This window comes from Talaromyces atroroseus (assembly GCF_001907595.1).
Source record: "Talaromyces atroroseus strain IBT 11181 chromosome Unknown scaffold_5, whole genome shotgun sequence".
In the NCBI taxonomy this organism is placed as follows: domain Eukaryota; kingdom Fungi; phylum Ascomycota; class Eurotiomycetes; order Eurotiales; family Trichocomaceae; genus Talaromyces; species Talaromyces atroroseus.
The window spans coordinates 1,052,124-1,070,845 of record NW_017971437.1 but is presented as its reverse complement, the minus strand read 5'-3'; the positions used below and the strand labels follow the sequence as shown (position 1 = coordinate 1,070,845).

Here is an 18,722-nt window from a genome sequence, read left to right as displayed (position 1 = left end):
CGAGAACGAGTGCGATCTCTTATTTCTATCTTCTCCGATATCTCTTCAGATTTAGAGACACCCTTTGCGAGCAATCGTCGAGCATCTTCGACCCAGCTTCCCCGCCAAGGGCTCCCTTTCCGGACTCTTCTGCCACGTTGATGGCAGATGGTCTCTATAGGTTTCAACAGCCTGGTGCCGGGCAGTTCCCTTTCCAAACGCCATTAGCACAACATCCATCAGTTCTCTTGCGGAATCACACCGGCTCTCCTCGCAGAGCGAAGCTCCTTTCCGATTCTCCAACGCCATCTCGATCCCCGCTTTTACCTTCCGATACCGTCTCAAATTCCTACAGCATGTACAGCCAAGGACACCAGGCTCAACATGCCGCCATGTTGAATGGAACTCAGGCTCATCAGCGATTTGCGATGCAAATGCCCAAGTTCCAGCATCAGAACCATCATCCCCACCATGCCCAGCAACAGCAACATCATCACACCCATCACAGTCAAGCCACACACCAACTCAATCATCAACCAAACTTCCCTACTGGCGCTTTATCAAGCACGACTCCTCATTTCACACCGAGCCATATGCAGAATGGGACACCGGGGAATGTCGAAGACGAAATTGACGACTCCATGAACGAGCACTGGCAACAACAACTACAGCTTGCAACTGAAGCCAGACAAGCAACCTCCCCCCATTACTACGCGAGGACCATTGCCCAACAGACCAAAGGCATTCAAATTGCTCCGAATCAAACAGAGGTGGCCGATAATTCCAATGACAACCGGCCCAAAGCCGCAGCCTCCAAGGACGGCCAGAGACAAGGCTGGACGGCTCTTGATTTCACGAGCCAGGGACTTCGTGCTATATCTACAGCTCTTTTCAACTACCGCTTTCTTAATAAGCTGTACCTAAGTAACAACAAACTTAAATCATTACCATCTGCCATTGGTCAACTCCGCAGCCTTACACATCTCGATGTGTCAGCTAACGAACTCACCGAACTACCTGTCGAAATCGGCATGCTCACAAATCTACGCACCCTCTACGCATTTGATAATCATATACGAGGTCTACCATACGAACTGGGCTATCTATACCGATTGGAAATGTTAGGTATCTATGGTAACCCCCTGAACGAGGCTCTGCTGTCTCAAATCAAAACCCACGGCACAAAGGCACTGATCAAATACTTGATTGAAGATATGCCTGGTATGTACTAATACGTTCTTTGAATAGAAAAGTGGAATTGGTTTTTGCTAACTCACTGCAGTGCATCTTCCCCCATCCGACCGAGATTGGATCGTTCTCGACGAGACCGCAAAGTCATCTCAAGCTCCATCGGATAAGTTTACCGTTTTGTCTTACAACACTCTGTGTGATCAATCAGCAAACCCCTCGCACTATGGCTATGTCCCGTCGCGGGCGTTGGCTTGGGAGTTCCGACGAGATCTGATTCTCAATGAGCTTCGGAGCCACGATGCGGATATTGCTTGCCTTCAAGAAATCGACCAGGGGAATTACAATGATTTCTTCCGAGAACAGCTCGCGTATAATGACTATAAAGGCGTGTACTGGCCTCGTGGGCGTGCAATGGGAATGCATGAAGAGGAGGCCAAGAGTGTTGATGGCTGCGCGACGTTCTTCAAGGCTAGCAAATACATCCTACTGGATAAGCAAATGATCAATTTCGGCCAGACGGCTGTGCGAAGGCCAGACGCCAAGGGCCAGGATGATATCTATAATCGTCTTTGGCAGAAGGATCATATTGCTGTGGTAGTGTTCTTAGAGAACCGAATGACGGGAACGCGATTGATTGTTGTCAATGCTCATCTCTACTGGGACCCAGCATTCAAAGATGTGAAGCTTATCCAGACGGCAATTCTTATGGAGGAGATTACGAAACTCGCCGAAGGTTATTCCAAATATCCACCATGCACAGATAAGACTGCTTTCCGCTTCTCCGAAGCTGAGGATGGCACGCGGGAGAACACTACACCGGTCGAGCCGGCACCATCTGTCGAGTATACATCCGGTGAACAAATTCCGCTGCTCATCTGCGGTGATTTCAATTCGGCCCCTGGTGAAGCAGCATACAATCTCCTTGCCCATGGTGGATTGACGGAAGCGCATCCGGACTTGGAGAAGCGACTTTACGGAAATCTCAGCCGTGTCGGCATGACCCATCCATTCAAACTCAAGTCTGCGTACAGCACTATTGGCGAGTTGAGCTTTACGAATTACACGCCTGATTTCACATCTATTTTAGATTATATCTGGTTCTCGTCCACTGCACTTCATGTGACGGCGCTACTCGGCGAGGTGGACAAGGAGTATCTCCAGAGCGTTCCGGGATTTCCCAATTATCATTTTCCTAGTGATCATCTCGCATTGCTGGCGGAGTTTTCAGTCAAGGGGAAAAGGGGTAAGGTTGTAGAAGCGGATTTTGGTTCATCACGAGACAGGACTTGATTTGATGTAATCAGTTGGGGTTGCATGTCAGCATATAATGAGGGCCGGTGTTGTTTTTCTTTTAAGTGTTGTGATTGATTGATTGATTGAGATGCGATTCTTGTCCTTTTTACTTTTTGTCTTTTCTCCTCGCACATTATTTCGGAATCTGCTTTTTACTTTTGTTTGTGGGTTGAATTCGTTTTTCTGTCTTCGATTCGCTTCCTCGTTCTGTGTTATGAATCCTACTTTCTCTCTCTCTCTCTCTCTCTCTCTCTCTCTCTCTCTTTCTCTCTTTCTATTCTTTTCTTTTCTACTATCACTTTCGCTACGTACCTTCAAGCATCTGCTCTATCTCCTTCCCAGGCTTCTCCCCTATTATTTGAATAACAAATTTTTTCTTATAAATCTCTGTCTCTGTGCGTGGCATGCTTTAGCTCATCCACCTGCCTCCTATCCCATGCCATTCGTTGTATCAGTTTGTCTGCCTTTTTTTTTTTTTTTTTTTCCTTTTTTTTCTTTTTTTCGTTTACAGTATTCAATGGTCGGGAATATCTCTTTTTGCTTGTCTGTTAAACTATGTATTTGGCGCGTGCCCTAAGACTCAACTTACGTATTAGGGAAGAATGGCGGAAATTGTAGGTGTTCGGTGAATATGTGTGATGTTTCGTCTTGCTTTATTTTGTGTTGTTAGCACTTTTGTTGGTAGGGATGTCAGGAAATCCCTTTGATTTATTTCTTTTCTTTCAAGTCAAGAAATATACGTATTGACCGAGGTAAGGGTTAGGACGAGATAGGATTAGGGTTGCTCCCTTATCTGCTTCTGGAGACGATCAGCTAGTCTCGTCACATGAAATATTAGCTCGCGACGCAGAACGGCTAACCATCATCATTCTGGCGTTTATCCATCCTTAGAACAACTAAAGCAAATAAGAGATACAGGAGAAAGGAGAATGCTGGCTTTCTCTGGCATCGAAAACAATCCACTCGCCAACGTCGATACAGAGAGAGCTGCACATCCTAGCATGGCTGCTGGGATTACTGAGGAAGAAGGGTCGCTGGTGCTTCCAGATGGAATCTCTCTGTATACGAAAAGCTGGAAGGTGTGTTCATAATCAACTTTCTATATCTTTGCAATGCGCGCGAGAGAGAATCTGATTCATTGTTATGCTCAAATATAGCCCGCGGGAGAACCGCGCGCCATCATTGCCTTCTACCATGGATTCAGCGACCATTGTAAGGACATGACTGAACCTAATTATAATTTGACTGTCGCGCATATATATTTACTTTTCCTTTCTGACAGGCAATGCGTTCTTTGAATTTTTCCCTAGCCTTGCCTCCTTGGGGTTTGAGGTGCGCTCTCTCGACCAGCGGTGAGCTCAATATCTGTTTTAATGTCATATTCAGATATGTGAACTGACTTTTTGGTACAGAGGATGGGGTCGATCCGTCACCTCCAACCGCAAACTCCGCGGTGATTTTGGATCAACACCTACAGTCATGGCCGATCTTCATTTCTTCCTCCGGTCTCTCGTCCCTTACACCAAAGAGAGCTCCATCCCCTTGTTCCTCATGGGCCACAGCATGGGCGGAGAGAACTCATTGTACTACGTGCTAAACCCGGAATCACCATATTACAAGACACCAACAACCAAAACCTCGTCTCCAACAAGTCAATTCAAACTAGCAGGTGTCATTGCAGCCGCGCCCTATATCAGCTTGCATCCGGCGACACAGCCATCCAGGCTTTTGGAAATTTCAGGCCGGATTGCGCTAAGGATTTTGCCAAAGATGACCCTGAAGCAAGGAGTGGATGTAAAAAATGTGTCGCGGAATCCGGCTGTGCTTGAGAACGTTGAGAGAGATAATGGATACTTGTTCCATAAGACTGGGACCCTGGAAGGGTTTGCTGGCATGCTGGATCGAGCGGCTTGGTTGAATGGGTTGCACACTAAGAAACAGAAGGATGTTGTTAGTGATGGCATTGCTGGGAACGTTCCGCCTTTATGGGTCGGCCATGGCACGGGGGATCGCGCGACTTGGTTCGAGGCGTCGAAGCGGCTAGTAGAGTCCTTGGATTATGTTGATGATAAAACCTTCAAGTCGTATGAGGGTGCGTATCATAAGCTGATGAATGAGCCCGATGGTGTTGGGGAAGAGATGACGAGGGATGTAGCAGAGTGGATTGAGGCGCACATTTCCCAGGCTGATGGCGCTTGATACTTGGGTCACCAACATCAGACCAGCCAAATCATTTGAGAGATATAGTACATTGGGTTTCGGGGTCTATATATAATACACGATATCTAGGTACATTATGATGACTCTATTGTACAATTTTAATTTCTTTTCTTTGGCGAATCTTCAATTCTCCGCCATATTCCAACAAATCCACCTCCTACAATCCTGGACCCAACTTTTGGTCTGCACACCAGCACATTGTCCTCCTCGACAGGCGTGGGAGTGATTGCCGACTCGGAATCTGTTTCCTCCTTTCCGGTTTGTGTTTGTTGCGCTTCAGTGTCGTCTTCGCTACTGCGACCCTCCGTTGTCCATGTATTTGGGTCTGCGCGACTCTTTTTGACAGCCAAGCGAACGTCCCACAGACGACCACTGCTTAGTCCCATGCCTAGTTCGACAACTCTCTCCATAACGAATGGGAGCTGTTCCTTCTGAATGAGCTGCACGCAGTCGCCAATCTGAGTTATGCTCGGCATGAACACGGCTAACAGACCGTCCCGGCGCAGGACGGGCGCTACATGCGGTATTCTTAGATGTGCAGAGGGCATGTCCAGGATCGCATAAGACAAAAAGGGCTGGACGGTGTTCTGTCGCCTGCTGAAAATCCCCGACGCAGTGGCGCTCCGACGCTGCACCTGATCCTTGATCCAATTCTCGACTGCGCCAACGTGGAAATCTATGTTGCCGGCATATATGCCTCGTCGAAACCCACGGACTGTCTGTTCTGCGTGTGCCGAGAACTTCGCCGAGACGTCGACGGTATGGATGACGGCTCTTCGCTGAGCGCGCCATTCATCCCAGGTTTTCTGAGCAACGAAAACATCGTCTTTTTCGCTAATTGGTTTTTCTTCTTGCTGCTGCTTCCCATCTTCTGCTTTGTATGATGGGCGTTCTTCGAGTATGCGGACTTGCGATGCTTGTGGTATAGGTGGTGGGTTCGTATTCGCAGCCTGAATTGCTCGCGCTAGGTGTAGAGTGAGAGAACCATGGCCAGTGCCTGCCTCTAGAATTTCCAGGGGCTCTGTTTCTGTGTCTCCCTGGCCTTCCGTGGGAGGGACCACGTGGATATCAAGCAATGATACAATCAAGCTGGCATCTGCTCCGTATATCTACTAGTCCACAAGTCAGTTTCTGAACCTAATCTCATGCAGTGTATTCAGAAAAAAAAAAATCGAAGTGGATCGTACCGGCGTGACGAGTCTCGGGGTAAAAACAACATATTCATCCAACGTCGGAAAGCTCAGTCGGTGTTCCTTTCCTAGGAATCAACTTCTGTTTAGCTTCAGAATTCTTTCTTTCTTCCAGACAACTATGACCAAGTCGATCAAATACCTTTCTCTGCCTGGATAGGGTCTCTTGCCCGTTTGCCTATGATATCGCTGTGATTGAGATAGCCACGCGCAACGTCGGTGCGCTTTCCGTGTTGAAGCGGTTTCGTAAGATAGGGGACGCGTCCTTGAATAATAGCCCTGTCGCCTTCTGTTTGCCAGAAAAGAAGTTAAGTAAGCTTGTCTGGGTTTCCGGGGTTGGGAGAATGGGGAATAGATACCTCGAAAAATAGTGAAGTCGGTATCAATGGATCGAGAAAACGAGCTCGGGGCCGGAGAGTTTGCAGTGATGCCTAAGATGCGACGGAAGGACTGGAGAAGACGAGCCATCCCATAGCAGGACTATAGCTTGCAGATAAATAACATATGAAGATGTAGAGTCGTCAGTCGTGGAGCTTGAGGAACGGTTTTTATTTTTTGGAGACGCGCCGATATGGAATAAATTCCGCTTTGCGGCCGGTTTGGTCACAAGCTTACAATACACGGATACGCAATTACACGGTATCGTAAGATAGTCATAGTTCGCAACGTATGATTGGCTGGTCCTGGTAAGTCTTGTCACGCAAATACAGCATGGTATAGGATCATTCAATTCAATAGCACATACCGTAGTGACAATGGACAATCCTACTCTCTGATCGCTGGTCGAGCCATTCTTTTGCGTTACTACAGTATGAATATGGATTATCGGCGAATTAGATTGCGGGCGCATTGCACACGGAGCCCCGCATACCTCGTGCCCCTCTAAGCCCTGTCTCTACACCGGCCTGCAGTCCGTCTCTCAAAATCTTTTGCTGTCTTTCTTTCTTGCTTGCTTCTTCAAGTTTTTGCACATACTTTTGTCTGTTCATATCTCGACTCCCACGAATTGACTCATTCCTTTGCAACTTGGACAATATTACTGAATATGGGTTCCATCGATCAGTCCGCCCTGCCCTACATCCAAACCAACCCCAAGATCATATTCTTCACAGATTTCGATGGGACAATCACCTTGAAAGACAGTGAGTTGACCCTATCGACCGCTTTCATGTCTAATGCTTAGACTAAACTGTACATTTCATTCTAGGCAATGACTTTCTGGTACGCGCTCGCTCGTTCTCGGGATGATAACCATGGATTTTAAGCCGTCCCTAACAATCGCGAAACTTACTTAGATCGAGAATTTGGGATATGGCGTTGAGAAGCGGAAGGCAAGAAACGAGGATGTTCTCACAGGCAAATCAAGTTTCCGGTCGGTCTACAAACACTCCTTAACCAACCTCACTGTCTTCCTCGAGCTCATCATACATACCCTCTGTTCAGGGATGCATTCCGTGAGATGTTGGACAGTGTCAAACCCGGATTCGCCGAATGCATCCAAGTTTTGAAGGACAACATGAAATTGGATCCTTACTTCACGGAATTCTATAACTGGGCCAAGGAGCACAACGTACCGATCGTGGTGGTCTCGTCAGGCATGGTGCCGATTATTAGTGGGCTGTTTGAAGTTTTGCTCGGCCACAAGCCCGACCCCAAACACCTAACCATCGTCGCCAATGAGGTCGAGAGCCGTGATGGCAAGGATATCAACACCCCGGGAGGCTGGCAGATCAAATATCACGATGAGAGGTACTGAATAACTTATTGATATTGAACCTTGATTCTGATTACTTACTTTGTCCCTTTAGTCACTTCGGCCACGACAAGTCTCTGGAGATCAAGCCATACGCTGCCCTGCCGGCTGACAAGCGTCCGACCCTTTTATATGCCGGTGACGGGGTGTCTGATTTGTCCGCTGCTGCAGAGACTGATTTGCTTTTCGCGAAGAAAGGACATGGTAGGAGATTTTTCCTTCTTCTTTTTTCCTTTTCTTCTACTTTCTCTAACCCGTTCTGTCATTCTAACGGTCGATAGATTTAATCCGGTTTTGTGAACGCGAGGGCATGCCGTTCACCGTTTTCGAAGACTGGTCTAGCATCCTTGCCACAACCAAGGACATCTACGAGGGCAAGGTCTCGGTTAAGAGCGTTGCAGAAGCAGGACTAGAGAATGCTCAGTGAGGAAAGGCTGCTGTCTAAGGATTTTTGAATAGATCAAGCAGGCTATCAGTGATATAGAGATAGTTGCAGCGAGATAGGCGGGTGCTATTATACATAGATTCCAGATACCTAATATAAGAATCCCCTTTATGTTGTTTCGTAAAGTTACACGTGTATTAACAGGCTCAATGTTACGCTTTTCGCAAATATATGCAAACATATCTGGTGGATTAGCTGTGATTGGCCAATGTCGGGCAGCCCGTACCACGTACTGTAATACTGATACATCAAGGGATAAAATACAGACTAACCCCAGAAAAGCTTGTTTGGCCGATCGGCAGCGCTCTGGGGCTCCTTCTGTCTGCGCTCCTTTCCACCCGAACACTCGACTATTCACTATTTCACTTCATATGCCTGGCCCCTGCTATACTCCCTAGTACAGGCCCTGACACGCTTGCAATATGCTTGCATGCTTGCCTTCCTCTGGATGATACTGACAGGTTGCCGATCTCCTCATTTCGACGGTGGGTGAAAGGCCAAATATGACTCGCCGCATAGTGAGTTCTCCGACCTCCGTATTTCTTTTTTTTTTTTTTTTTTTGCCTTTTCTTTCGTCTCCATTGGACATATTCAGGTAGAGCAATTTGCTTACTTTATTTTGTGCAGGTCAGGACGGGAGTGCAGCTTAGCTCCGTCGGTTTCCTCATCTTCCTCATCATCCTCCTCCTCGACAAGCAGTTTCGCGTCCTACCGAATTCCATCCATGGACATCTCCCCACTCATCACCCTGGCCTTGTCGTTACCGACGTTACCATTGTCACTTGTTCTTCAGTGAACCCCTTCTCCAGTTGTACCCTTGATCCGTCGGTTTGGTACCGGGTCGACAAAGATCTCTACTTGGGTAATACATGGACATCATCCGCCTATGTGCACTTTCAGAGAAAGCGGGAAGAGGAGCTTCTCGAAACTGACAAAGTCGTGGTTGACCTTCGTGTCAGCAGGTTCAACCCGGGTCTCTTGAATTCGAAGATAAACAACCCAAGGGGGGATGTTCCCAATGCCGCTGATTCGAGTGAACTTGATTGGGAATCAAGGCCTGGAGGGATCTGGATAAGGCGCAGCTCTGAGCTCCATGTTAGCGATGCAAAGACCACTCTTACATCGGTCGATGTCCTGTTTGGAGCTGATGTTGTCGACCCCCGTCCGCAGTGGGAGGTCAAAGATACACCCGTGCTTCTGAACAGTCTAACAGAATTGGCGGAAGCGCGGATCTCCGTTCGTCGGGGGGTGCCACCGGTTATCAAGAAGCCCGAACTTCGAATCAATGACAATGAGCGTTTTAAGATTATGCAAGCTGCAGATTTGCATTTGAGCACAGGCACGGGACATTGCAGAGAGCCAGTCCCCGAGGAGAGAGTACCTGGAGAAGCTTGTGAAGCGGATCCGCGTACCCTGGAATTTGTCGAGAAACTCCTGGACGAGGAGAAGCCTGATCTCGTGGTGTTCTCGGGGGACGAAGTTAATGGGGAAACGTCTAAGGACGCTCAGAGCGCTATATTTAAATTCGTCAAGCCGCTTGTCGATCGGAAAATCCCATATGCCGCTATTTTTGGTAACCACGACGATGAAGGAAATCTTAACCGAGAAGAAATTATGGCTATTCTTGAGGGCCTTCCATATTCTGTATCATCGGCTGGTCCGGATGATGTGGACGGGGTGGGGAATTATATTGTGGAAGTGATGGGTCGATCAAATTCCTATCATTCTGCGCTGACGATATATCTCCTTGATACTCATTCATACTCACCGGATGAGCGCCAGTTTCGAGGGTATGATTGGCTCAAACCGAACCAGATAAAGTGGTTTCGGAGTACTTCTCAGAGTCTAAAGAAGAAGCATGATCAATACACTCATATGCATATGGATATGGCATTTATTCATATTCCGCTACCGGAATATCGCGAAGATACGAATAGTTGGAAAGGCAACTGGCTTGAACCACCGACAGCGCCGGGTTTTAATTCTGGATTTATGGATGCTCTCGTCGAGGAGAATATTTTGTTTGTGAGCTGTGGACAGTAAGTTAGCATTGGAATTTTTAGTCTGAGATCCAACGACTGACCGCTTCATAGTGACCACGTCAATGACTACTGCATGCTCAATCGTGACATGAACGATAAGCCCAACCTGTGGATGTGCTACGGAGGCGCCTCTGGATTTGGCGGCTACGGGGGCTACGGGGGGTATGTTCGGCGTATGCGATTTTTCGAATTCGACATGGGACCCGGCCGAATCGTGACGTACAAACGTCTCGAGTACGGCGATACAGAGTCGAGGATTGATGAAATGATGATTGTCGACGCAGGCCAAGTTCGAGCTTGATGTATTTTCTTACTTTTATATTATACTTTTTGGAAGCATTGCGGATGCGAGAAAAGGAAGTTATCGATTTTATAGTATACCCGGTGATAATTTTTACTCTTGTGGAAAGAATCTGCTTTGATTGTTGAAGACAAGGTGTGTTTTCATAGCGATGAATCATCTCATCTCTTATCTCCATATTAAGTAGTACATGTATGATCACGATGATTTAATAAGAGAAGGGAAGTGAAGCAGCTGTTTGCCGTTACTTATTAACTTATACAATTTTTACCACCATTTCTCATACAAAACCCTCTCCTTACCCACAAGAGTCTCGAGATACTGCACGAATTCATCCGTCATTGGCGGTGGTCCACAGACATAACACACCGTGTCTTCGGCGACACTCTTACCATCACCATCGCGCTGCGAGGCTGTTGCATTATTGAGATCATCTTTATTAATACGTCGATTGTGCACGCGGATTGTCCTACTATTGTTACTGTTGGCTAGAAAGTCTGTGGCTGGAGGAGATGATGATGAGGAGGAGGAGGAAGTGTTTGTTAGGAAAAGGTTGAGGGTTAGTTTGATGTTTGATGGGTGATTTGCGTTGGTGAGACGCTGCGCGATGTTGCGTAGTCGCGGCAGGAAGAGGATTTGTTCAAGTATCGATCCGTCATGCTGCTGTGGTGACGTCTTGTTGTTTGTTGGGAGGCGGGTTGTGTATAGAAAATCGATGTTGAGCGGGTGCTTGGGAGATGTGTCTGGTAAGGGGACCGTGGAGTTTTGTTTTGGTTCGGTCAGATGTGAAAGAATAGATATAAGGGGGCTGGTTTTGACCAGGGTGTTAGATTGGGACACGAGCATAATATAGTTATATAGTTAACTAGTTAACTAGCACGTCGGAGTGATGAATGATAACTCACTTGATCCCAACACCCCCAGCAACGAACACAACCCTGCGTATCCGATCCATAGATAGGGCAGCAGGAGGCCACACAAAGCTCCCACCAACGCGCACTTTCAAATCCTTCCCCAAAATTTCCGCACGAGGCCGCCAGAGCCATGCGGCAGATGGGTTGGCAGGGGAGTCCTGCACCGCTAGTTCTACATAAGGGTATCTTCCATCCGAGCCTGCGGATGGCACCCCAAACTCACCCTGCTGATGCAGCAGCTGCTCCGTTCCATCTTGGATGATGGTCGGATCCGGAGCTGGGAGTGGCTGGGCATCGGCTGGAGTAGACGTAATGGTGAATCCCCCTGCTTGGGAGATGCCGGGGATGTGAACATCGAGCCATTGCCCGGGGAGAAAGGAGAAGTCCTCTGGGGGGGGAATTTGTTCGTCGGACTACATACAGACAGTATGCACGATAAGCCATCGGTCACCTCTAGTCTCAAGGAGAGAACGTACTGTATCTTCGCCTAGCGGCACTTCGGGGGTCAGCGAGAGCCGAAGCAAGCGGACGGACCGGTTGATCTGTTCGATATGCGCCAGGCGGACTGTGTGAAGCTTGTTCTGTCTCGGCTCAGCGGCTGTGCGCGTCTCATGGGGAAGCGAGTCCTTCCGCGGAGCCATGCTTGCTGCAAGCCAGCGAGGTCGGAATTCGGCTGGCCGCTTTGTCTTCGTGTTCCTGAGGACTGGCTGCGAGAAGCTACGTAGACTGCGCCCGGACAGAGCGTGAAGCCTCAAATGTGACATGGAGAAGCGTGATGGAGCAGAAGAGACGAGGTCAGGTCCCCGGGGGGGGGATGATGACGTTGTGCATACGACTGACTGATGGAGGTGACGGGACAATACATAACATACGGGTAAGAAACGGAGACACGCATACTCGGACGGCACATTTTACAGAGCAAGTACGGTTTTTTTTTTCCCTTTTTTTTTCTTTTTTTTTTTCTTCTTTTCTGTATTTTCTCTTTGTGAATAATTGTGAATTGTGAATGGGATAGCTGCAGCAGACCATTTCCCAGACAAGACAAGACAAGATACATACCATACTACTACTGAAGAGACTTAGGAGATAGACACTAGAGCCCTCGCCCGCTGATTGGCGGGCTGGGTGATCTACGCGCCCTGATCCATCCGGAGAAGGAGCGAGTCTTTCTTTCCTCCTCCAACCTCCAACCTCCAACCTCCCTCCATTCACCAGCTAATGCACGAGCTTCAACCCTGGCCAAAGAAAAACTCCTGTGCTACTTAGCGCCCTCGGTGCATAGCGTTGCGTACGATCAGTGGCACCGGTCACACAATGGGCTCCCGACGTCCTATCCACGCCATGCCATAGGCCGCAGTCGCAGCGTAGGCGGTTTTGTCTCTGCGTCGTTCCAGCTGCAGAGTGCGGCATAGCGCACGCACGCCTCGGGCCAATCCCCCATTAGCAGCGAGGGGACAATCTGCAGAGGAAGACAGGCCGCGGCGCTAAAATGTGATGAACTGCAGCAAAAAGCGGTGTTGGCCGTCGTGATTGGCCGACGCTGCACGTCCGTCACATCTCCCGCTCGCCGTGTCCCCCTCCATGGACGACAAGAACGCTCTTCTCAACGCCGACTGGTCGCCGAGTTATAGCACGGCGCTTACGGAGAAGACAGGCACATCTGCCCATGGCTGGGTCCAGGAAATCCCTCGCCGGATCTTCCTTTAAGAGTGGGCATCACCTGCCCTCCTGCTCATCTGTTTCAAAATTCCTTGAAGGGGCATGAGCTGGAAGCCAGCCGGACTGGCTCAAGGGACTGCGTTGTGCGTGTGAAGTTGCTTACTTATTCTCAGAGAGCCTTCTCCATCCACACCCGTCCAACCTCAAGCTTCAAGTGCTTCAGCCGGACTAGCAATCAATACCTTGCTTGCCACCATGGTGTTCATCCCGCGGTTGTATAAGAACCACTATTTGGCTCTGTACTTGATGATCGCCGAATTCCCCTTTGTCATAGTCATCCTCGTCCTGACCGGCATTGCTTCACACGATACATATACGACAAAGCTATGGCAGGATGGAGCAAACAACGGCTTCAACAGTGCACCCAATCAAATCGTCTATGCTTTGACAAATGGTCGGTCTTACAAAGTGCCAATCGTATGGAGTTCGCTGTATGTTCAATCTTTCTCTTCCTGTCAGCAATCGCACGAACAACTAATCCGTCTCAGTTTGTATAACTATGATCTAGTGATTGGAGTCCTCAGCACCTTCCTTTTATTGGTCAAACTTCCTGTTCATGTCCTTCGGTTCTTTTATCCTCCAGTAGGAGCCTTTGTAAACGGCGCTTGTTTTATACTCTACATCGCTGCTGCATGCTTTCAAGCCGGCTCCGACACATCGGATCCTCATCACCTTCAGAAGGGCGCACCATGGTACATTACCAAGTCATGCAGTGTCGCTTATTATCCAAGCAACGTCGGATACTGTGAACAGGCAAAAGCGCTCTTTGGGTTCACAATCATGGTTATCATGCTGTATTTCGCCGAGACCGTGCTAGCAATAATGTCATGTTTCAGCACCAAAGCGGAGCGAGAAGCAGTTCGACAGCGCCGGCTAGAAAAACGCGAAGAGAAGGATGCCGAAAACCGTGCCTTGCGCGAGTACGACGAGATCATTAACTCGCCCATGTTCCCTCCACCAGCGATGCCGAACGCTATATATACTCCAGGACTTACAAATCCTATGGCTTCACCCTACCATCAATCCCAATTCTTCCAGAGTCAGTCACAATTCCAATTTCAATCCCTGAATCATCCATCGCCCTCTACAGCGAGTGACTTGCCTTTTCGAAATTACGACACGCCAAAATCGTCCAGTTTTACTGCCGGCGCTCGTGTTTCGGTCAACGTCTCGGAGGTTAGTGAGCAGCAAGACCAAAAACAACAACCCTACTTCCCACCACCGCCTAAAAAGGCTACCGATTAATGACTCTGCACAAATTCTATTCATTCCAACCGCTGCTACTATATCTTCCAATACAGTGTCGGGTTAGATATATGTTCAGGTATTCCGTTTTTGTGCCAGGAGGTTTGAACATTTACACAAACCAGACCTTCACTTTTGATCATTTATGCGCAAGAATCTTATTTTTGGGGGCTTACTTGATATCATCTCAATCCTTTATTCTGATGGCGTTACTAGGCTATGATTCATGTTTAATACTCATGCTCTCCGGCATTTACAATATCAACCACCATATATAAAATCTAAAATTCTTAATAAACCCAAGTACTTAGGTAGATAGATGCCTTTTCCCTATCCTGTTTAGGAGATCTGGCGAGCGGAGGTACTTTGCTAGATGTGAAAAGCACATCAACATCTTCGTCCACAGTTTTACATTCTGTCAACACAAGTAACTAACATAATGATGTCCACGCCAAAACCGAATTGGCAAGCTACAGAAATTATTTATTTTTTTTTTTTTTTAAAAAATTCTTCTATTCATTTACGGACATAACGTGATCAAACATGGTATATATGACATATATATGTGGTGCTCAATGGACTTCATGAAAGAAAGTCAGTAAACCACAAACCGAAAAAAAAAAGGACATGCATCAAAACATAAAGTGGTATTTATCGTTCCAGGGGAGAAGGGGACAAAATGTGCCCCAGAAATATAAGCAAAATGGGAGGAAGGGTTGCCCCGGGGGGGAGGAAGGGGAAAGATGATGGTCTAAACTTCAACGGTCTGTAAAGGCACATATCCTTCGTCTTCCCGGGCTTGTTTCGACTGCTTGCCAAAGACGAGTTTCGTAAACATGAAGCGAAGACGGGATATGGTGCCGCGGCGTCTGTTGTTGGTGGCAACAAAAAAGTCAGAGCTGAATGGACTCGTTTTCCATCGCGAATCTCGGCGTGATGATTGTGATAGTCCCATAGCTGCATCGTTCTCTAGTTGTTGAATGTTCAGCCACTTGGGACGCTTCCAGAATTTGAGTAGAAGACTGCTTCCTACTACGGAAACGCTGGATGCTGCCATGGCCGCTCCAGCGGCCATGGGGGGTAGCGGTGCTCCGCCAAAGGGGAGGGAAACGCCCATGGCGAATGGGAGTCCGATGACGTTGTAAATGCAAGCCCAGATTAGGTTCATTCGGATGCGGTTGAAGATGGTGCGAGCGAGAGAAAGGCTTGCTGGGACAGCGAGGAGATCGTCTGGTCGCATGAGAACGACATCGGCAGCTTCCATAGCTACATCGGTGCCGGAGGCGAGTGCGATTCCGACTAATGCAGTTGCGAGGGCTGGTGAGTCGTTGATGCCATCACCAATCATCGCCACATGGTCACCGGAGGCTTGGTAGGATTCGATGATTTCCTTCTTTCCACTAGGCGCTACTCCTGCTTTAACAGAAGTCCCCGGTATTCCAAGAATGCGAGCAACTGCCAATGCAGCAGGGTAGGTATCACCTGTAACAATTGACACATGATAGCCCATCTTATAAAGAGCCGCAACGACTGCTACTGCGCTCGGCTTGAGCGCGTCTCGCAACGAAATAGTACCTGTGTAGTGCCCGTCGATGGCGACATGGATGTGTGTGAAGCCAGCAGATTCGTCCATTTTTGGTGCAGCAGAAGAATCATTTCCATCAAATGTAGTTGTCGTGGGGTCAACTGAGTCAGGGACAGTAACTCCATTGGAACGGAGTAGTATGGCATTACCGATCAAAACACGATACCGAGTTCGCTCGACACTTGATGCGGGTTCTACAGTGGCTGATATACCTTTGCCAACCGTCACATCAAAGGTGCCTATACTTCCATCTAAAGGTTCACCATCGGCAATCCCCATCTCCTTTCTCGCCGCCGCGACAATAGCCCTTGCTACTGGGTGTTCGCTATTGGTTTCAGCAAGCCCAACAACTTGCCACCAGAGCTTACGGCGCCAATCGTTGGACTTCCACGTAGGCTCCAAGTTTGTTTCGGCAACGCTCATTTTACCCGCCGTGAGAGTTCCGGTCTTGTCAAAGACAACGTGATTGACTTTGGTGGCGGCTTCCAGAGCAGCACCGCCCTTGAAAAGAATACCGTGTTCTGCGCCAACTCCGGTGCCTACCATGACGGCAGTGGGAGTACTCAATCCCAGGGCACAAGGGCATGCAAATACAATGACGGAGATACACAGCTTGAGACAAACCATGATCTTCCCGCCGTTTTCTGGCATCAGGAATATCTTCGGGGGATGGGGCATTACTTGACTGAGGATTATCCACCCGACAAACGTGGACAGTCCTAGCGTAATAATGATAGGAACAAAATACCCAGCAACGGTATCCGCCATGCGCTGGATTGGAGCACGACTTGTCTGGGCATTCTGGACCAACTTAACAATTTGGCTTAGTTGGGTGTCGCTACCGGCACGGGTCACTTTGAATTCAAGGGAACCAGCACCGTTGACAGTACCAGCAATGACAGCATCGCCTTTCTTTTTGCTGATAGGGCGAGCCTCTCCGGTGATCATACTTTCATCAACGTAACTTGTCCCTTGGGTGACAACTCCATCAGCGGAGACCTTGTCACCTGGTCGTAAAAGCACAATATCCCCAACTTCTAGGAGTTCAGTCGCCACGACTTTCAGACCAGCCTGTGCCGTTTGCTGCGCTCCACTATTGGAGTCTTTTTCATTCCATTCCTCGGCTGCTTTTTCGGCTGCTATAGGGTCTTCGTAAATAGTAGCCATTGAAGGAGCTAGAGACATCAATCGAGAAAGAGCTTTTGATGTCTCGCCCTTTGCCCGATTTTCCAACCACCTTCCAAGAGTGATAAAGGTTATGAGCATGGTGCTTGTGTCAAAAACCGTACTCGGGCGACTATCCGAGCCGCTGAAAATGGCAAAAAGCATAGTAAAAACGCTGAAGAAGAAAGCTGCAGAAGTTCCCAGCATGACGAGTACATCCATCGTCGGAGATCGGTGCTTCAACGATTTGTAACTACTTTTGTAAAAGCGCTTGCCGATACCGAATTGAACCGGTACTGTGAGACACAGAGCAACGAGATCACCCAAGTAGAGACCTGGGAAAATGCGAATATTGCCGAAATTGAGAAACTTCGGGCCCATGGGCAAAAGCATTGTGATGAGAAATACAGGCACTGCAAAGGTGAGAGAGAACAAAAATGCTCGCTTCCATTCTTGAATTTCCTTTGTCTTTGCAAGAGACTCTAGTTGAGCGTTGTTATCTTCGGACTCAGACACTAACGCGTTATAGCCTGCCTCTTCGATGGCTTCCACCACAGAACGGATTCCAAGCGCTGTAGGATTGTGTACGATAGTTGCACGAGAAGTCGAAACATCTATTGAGACCGAACATATTCCATGCTTTTGCCTGAGTTTTTCCTCCAAGGCCGATGCAGAGGCAGAGTCATCCAACCCGTACAATGTGAGCCGAAGCGACTTCGTTGTCTTTTGAGCGACTCCCATATGGGGAAGAGAAGATAATACACGGGCGTCAAAGCCTACATCCTCAACCATGGAAGCAATTTTCTCGGATGATACAATCTCTGGATTGTGAACTATGACGGCGCGTTCGGCAAGCAGACTGATATCAAATTGAACTATGCCTTCGACATCATTGAACGCATTGGACACGCTTGATGTACAAGCGCCACATGTCATACCTTCTATTGCTACAGTCGTAGACAGCAATTGTGTGGAATTTTCAGATGTTTGCCTTGCAGCAGGTTCGGCTGATTTCGTGTCCAATATAGATGCGCCAAACCCCCGGTCCTCAATTATTTCGGCAATTTGACTGGCAGTCACAACAGAGGCATCGTGCTCAACGACTGCGCGTTCCGAGAGTAGTGAAACGTTGACAGACTGAATACCAGCGACGTCTTTCAGTCCGCCTTCGACAGCGGAGGTGCAAGCACCGCATGTCATTCCTTCTATAGCGATAGTTGTCACGGACGAGGAATTCCGCGACGTATCTCCCTCACCAGGTATTTGAGGCATGTCTGTGGATAGGACCTCGGCGTCAAACCCTCGGTCTTCTATCAACTCCGCGATTTTATTGGGAGGCAGTGCATTTGGATCATGGTGAACGACAGCCCGGCCCATGACCAAGCTGACAGAAACCTCCCCGGCGCCTTGGACGTCCTTGATTGCGCTTTCTACAGCAGACGTACAGGCACCGCAGGTCATGCCGCCTACTTTGACTGTCGTTGTCGCCATATGGAGAGCGCCGTCGGTAGACGATATTGCAGCGGCCATGTCGCTATTGTGCTGCCCTTTCTATTTTTTTTTTTTCAATATCGGAGGAATCTGGAAGGCACAATAAAGGCCAGATTTAGTGTATCAAGCCCGGTGTCGCGGCGCAGTTTTGTCGGTAAATTGCAAGCGTCGCAAGGGTCGGCAAGGAAGG

The 18,722-nt window shown here is 48.4% G+C and overlaps 8 protein-coding genes across 8 annotated transcripts; 5 read left to right on the top strand and 3 right to left on the bottom strand.

Annotated features, from left to right (window-relative positions):
* Positions 1 to 335: 335 nt before the first annotated feature.
* On the top strand, positions 336 to 2,460 carry UA08_04821 (Glucose-repressible alcohol dehydrogenase transcriptional effector; the record flags this gene model as incomplete). The annotated part of the gene is made up of 2 exons (XM_020267132.1): positions 336 to 1,200; positions 1,262 to 2,460. 2 exons carry the CDS (start codon positions 336 to 338, stop codon positions 2,458 to 2,460), a joined length of 2,064 nt encoding a protein of 687 aa, XP_020120081.1.
* A 932-nt stretch (positions 2,461 to 3,392) lies between these two features.
* UA08_04820 (hypothetical protein) lies at positions 3,393 to 4,662 on the top strand (the record flags this gene model as incomplete). The annotated part of the gene is made up of 4 exons (XM_020267131.1): positions 3,393 to 3,542; positions 3,621 to 3,675; positions 3,746 to 3,815; positions 3,876 to 4,662. 4 exons carry the CDS (start codon positions 3,393 to 3,395, stop codon positions 4,660 to 4,662), a joined length of 1,062 nt encoding a protein of 353 aa, XP_020120076.1.
* Positions 4,663 to 4,781: 119 nt separating this feature from the next.
* On the bottom strand, positions 4,782 to 6,341 carry UA08_04819 (hypothetical protein; the record flags this gene model as incomplete). Its single annotated transcript, XM_020267130.1, has 4 exons — positions 4,782 to 5,792; positions 5,871 to 5,941; positions 6,016 to 6,162; positions 6,233 to 6,341. 4 exons carry the CDS (start codon positions 6,339 to 6,341, stop codon positions 4,782 to 4,784), a joined length of 1,338 nt encoding a protein of 445 aa, XP_020120075.1.
* A 577-nt stretch (positions 6,342 to 6,918) lies between these two features.
* UA08_04818 (Pdp3-interacting factor 1) lies at positions 6,919 to 8,053 on the top strand (the record flags this gene model as incomplete). The annotated part of the gene is made up of 6 exons (XM_020267129.1): positions 6,919 to 7,015; positions 7,081 to 7,094; positions 7,169 to 7,245; positions 7,317 to 7,622; positions 7,682 to 7,830; positions 7,908 to 8,053. 6 exons carry the CDS (start codon positions 6,919 to 6,921, stop codon positions 8,051 to 8,053), a joined length of 789 nt encoding a protein of 262 aa, XP_020120078.1.
* Positions 8,054 to 8,574: 521 nt separating this feature from the next.
* On the top strand, positions 8,575 to 10,414 carry UA08_04817 (hypothetical protein; the record flags this gene model as incomplete). Its single annotated transcript, XM_020267128.1, has 3 exons — positions 8,575 to 8,589; positions 8,699 to 10,110; positions 10,165 to 10,414. 3 exons carry the CDS (start codon positions 8,575 to 8,577, stop codon positions 10,412 to 10,414), a joined length of 1,677 nt encoding a protein of 558 aa, XP_020120077.1.
* Positions 10,415 to 10,681: 267 nt separating this feature from the next.
* Positions 10,682 to 11,969, bottom strand: UA08_04816 (hypothetical protein; the record flags this gene model as incomplete). Its single annotated transcript, XM_020267127.1, has 3 exons — positions 10,682 to 11,222; positions 11,320 to 11,741; positions 11,805 to 11,969. 3 exons carry the CDS (start codon positions 11,967 to 11,969, stop codon positions 10,682 to 10,684), a joined length of 1,128 nt encoding a protein of 375 aa, XP_020120363.1.
* Positions 11,970 to 13,242: 1,273 nt separating this feature from the next.
* On the top strand, positions 13,243 to 14,292 carry UA08_04815 (hypothetical protein; the record flags this gene model as incomplete). The annotated part of the gene is made up of 2 exons (XM_020267125.1): positions 13,243 to 13,478; positions 13,536 to 14,292. 2 exons carry the CDS (start codon positions 13,243 to 13,245, stop codon positions 14,290 to 14,292), a joined length of 993 nt encoding a protein of 330 aa, XP_020120247.1.
* A 751-nt stretch (positions 14,293 to 15,043) lies between these two features.
* Positions 15,044 to 18,571, bottom strand: UA08_04814 (hypothetical protein; the record flags this gene model as incomplete). The annotated part of the gene is made up of 1 exon (XM_020267124.1): positions 15,044 to 18,571. One exon carries the CDS (start codon positions 18,569 to 18,571, stop codon positions 15,044 to 15,046), a length of 3,528 nt encoding a protein of 1,175 aa, XP_020120359.1.
* Positions 18,572 to 18,722: the final 151 nt, after the last annotated feature.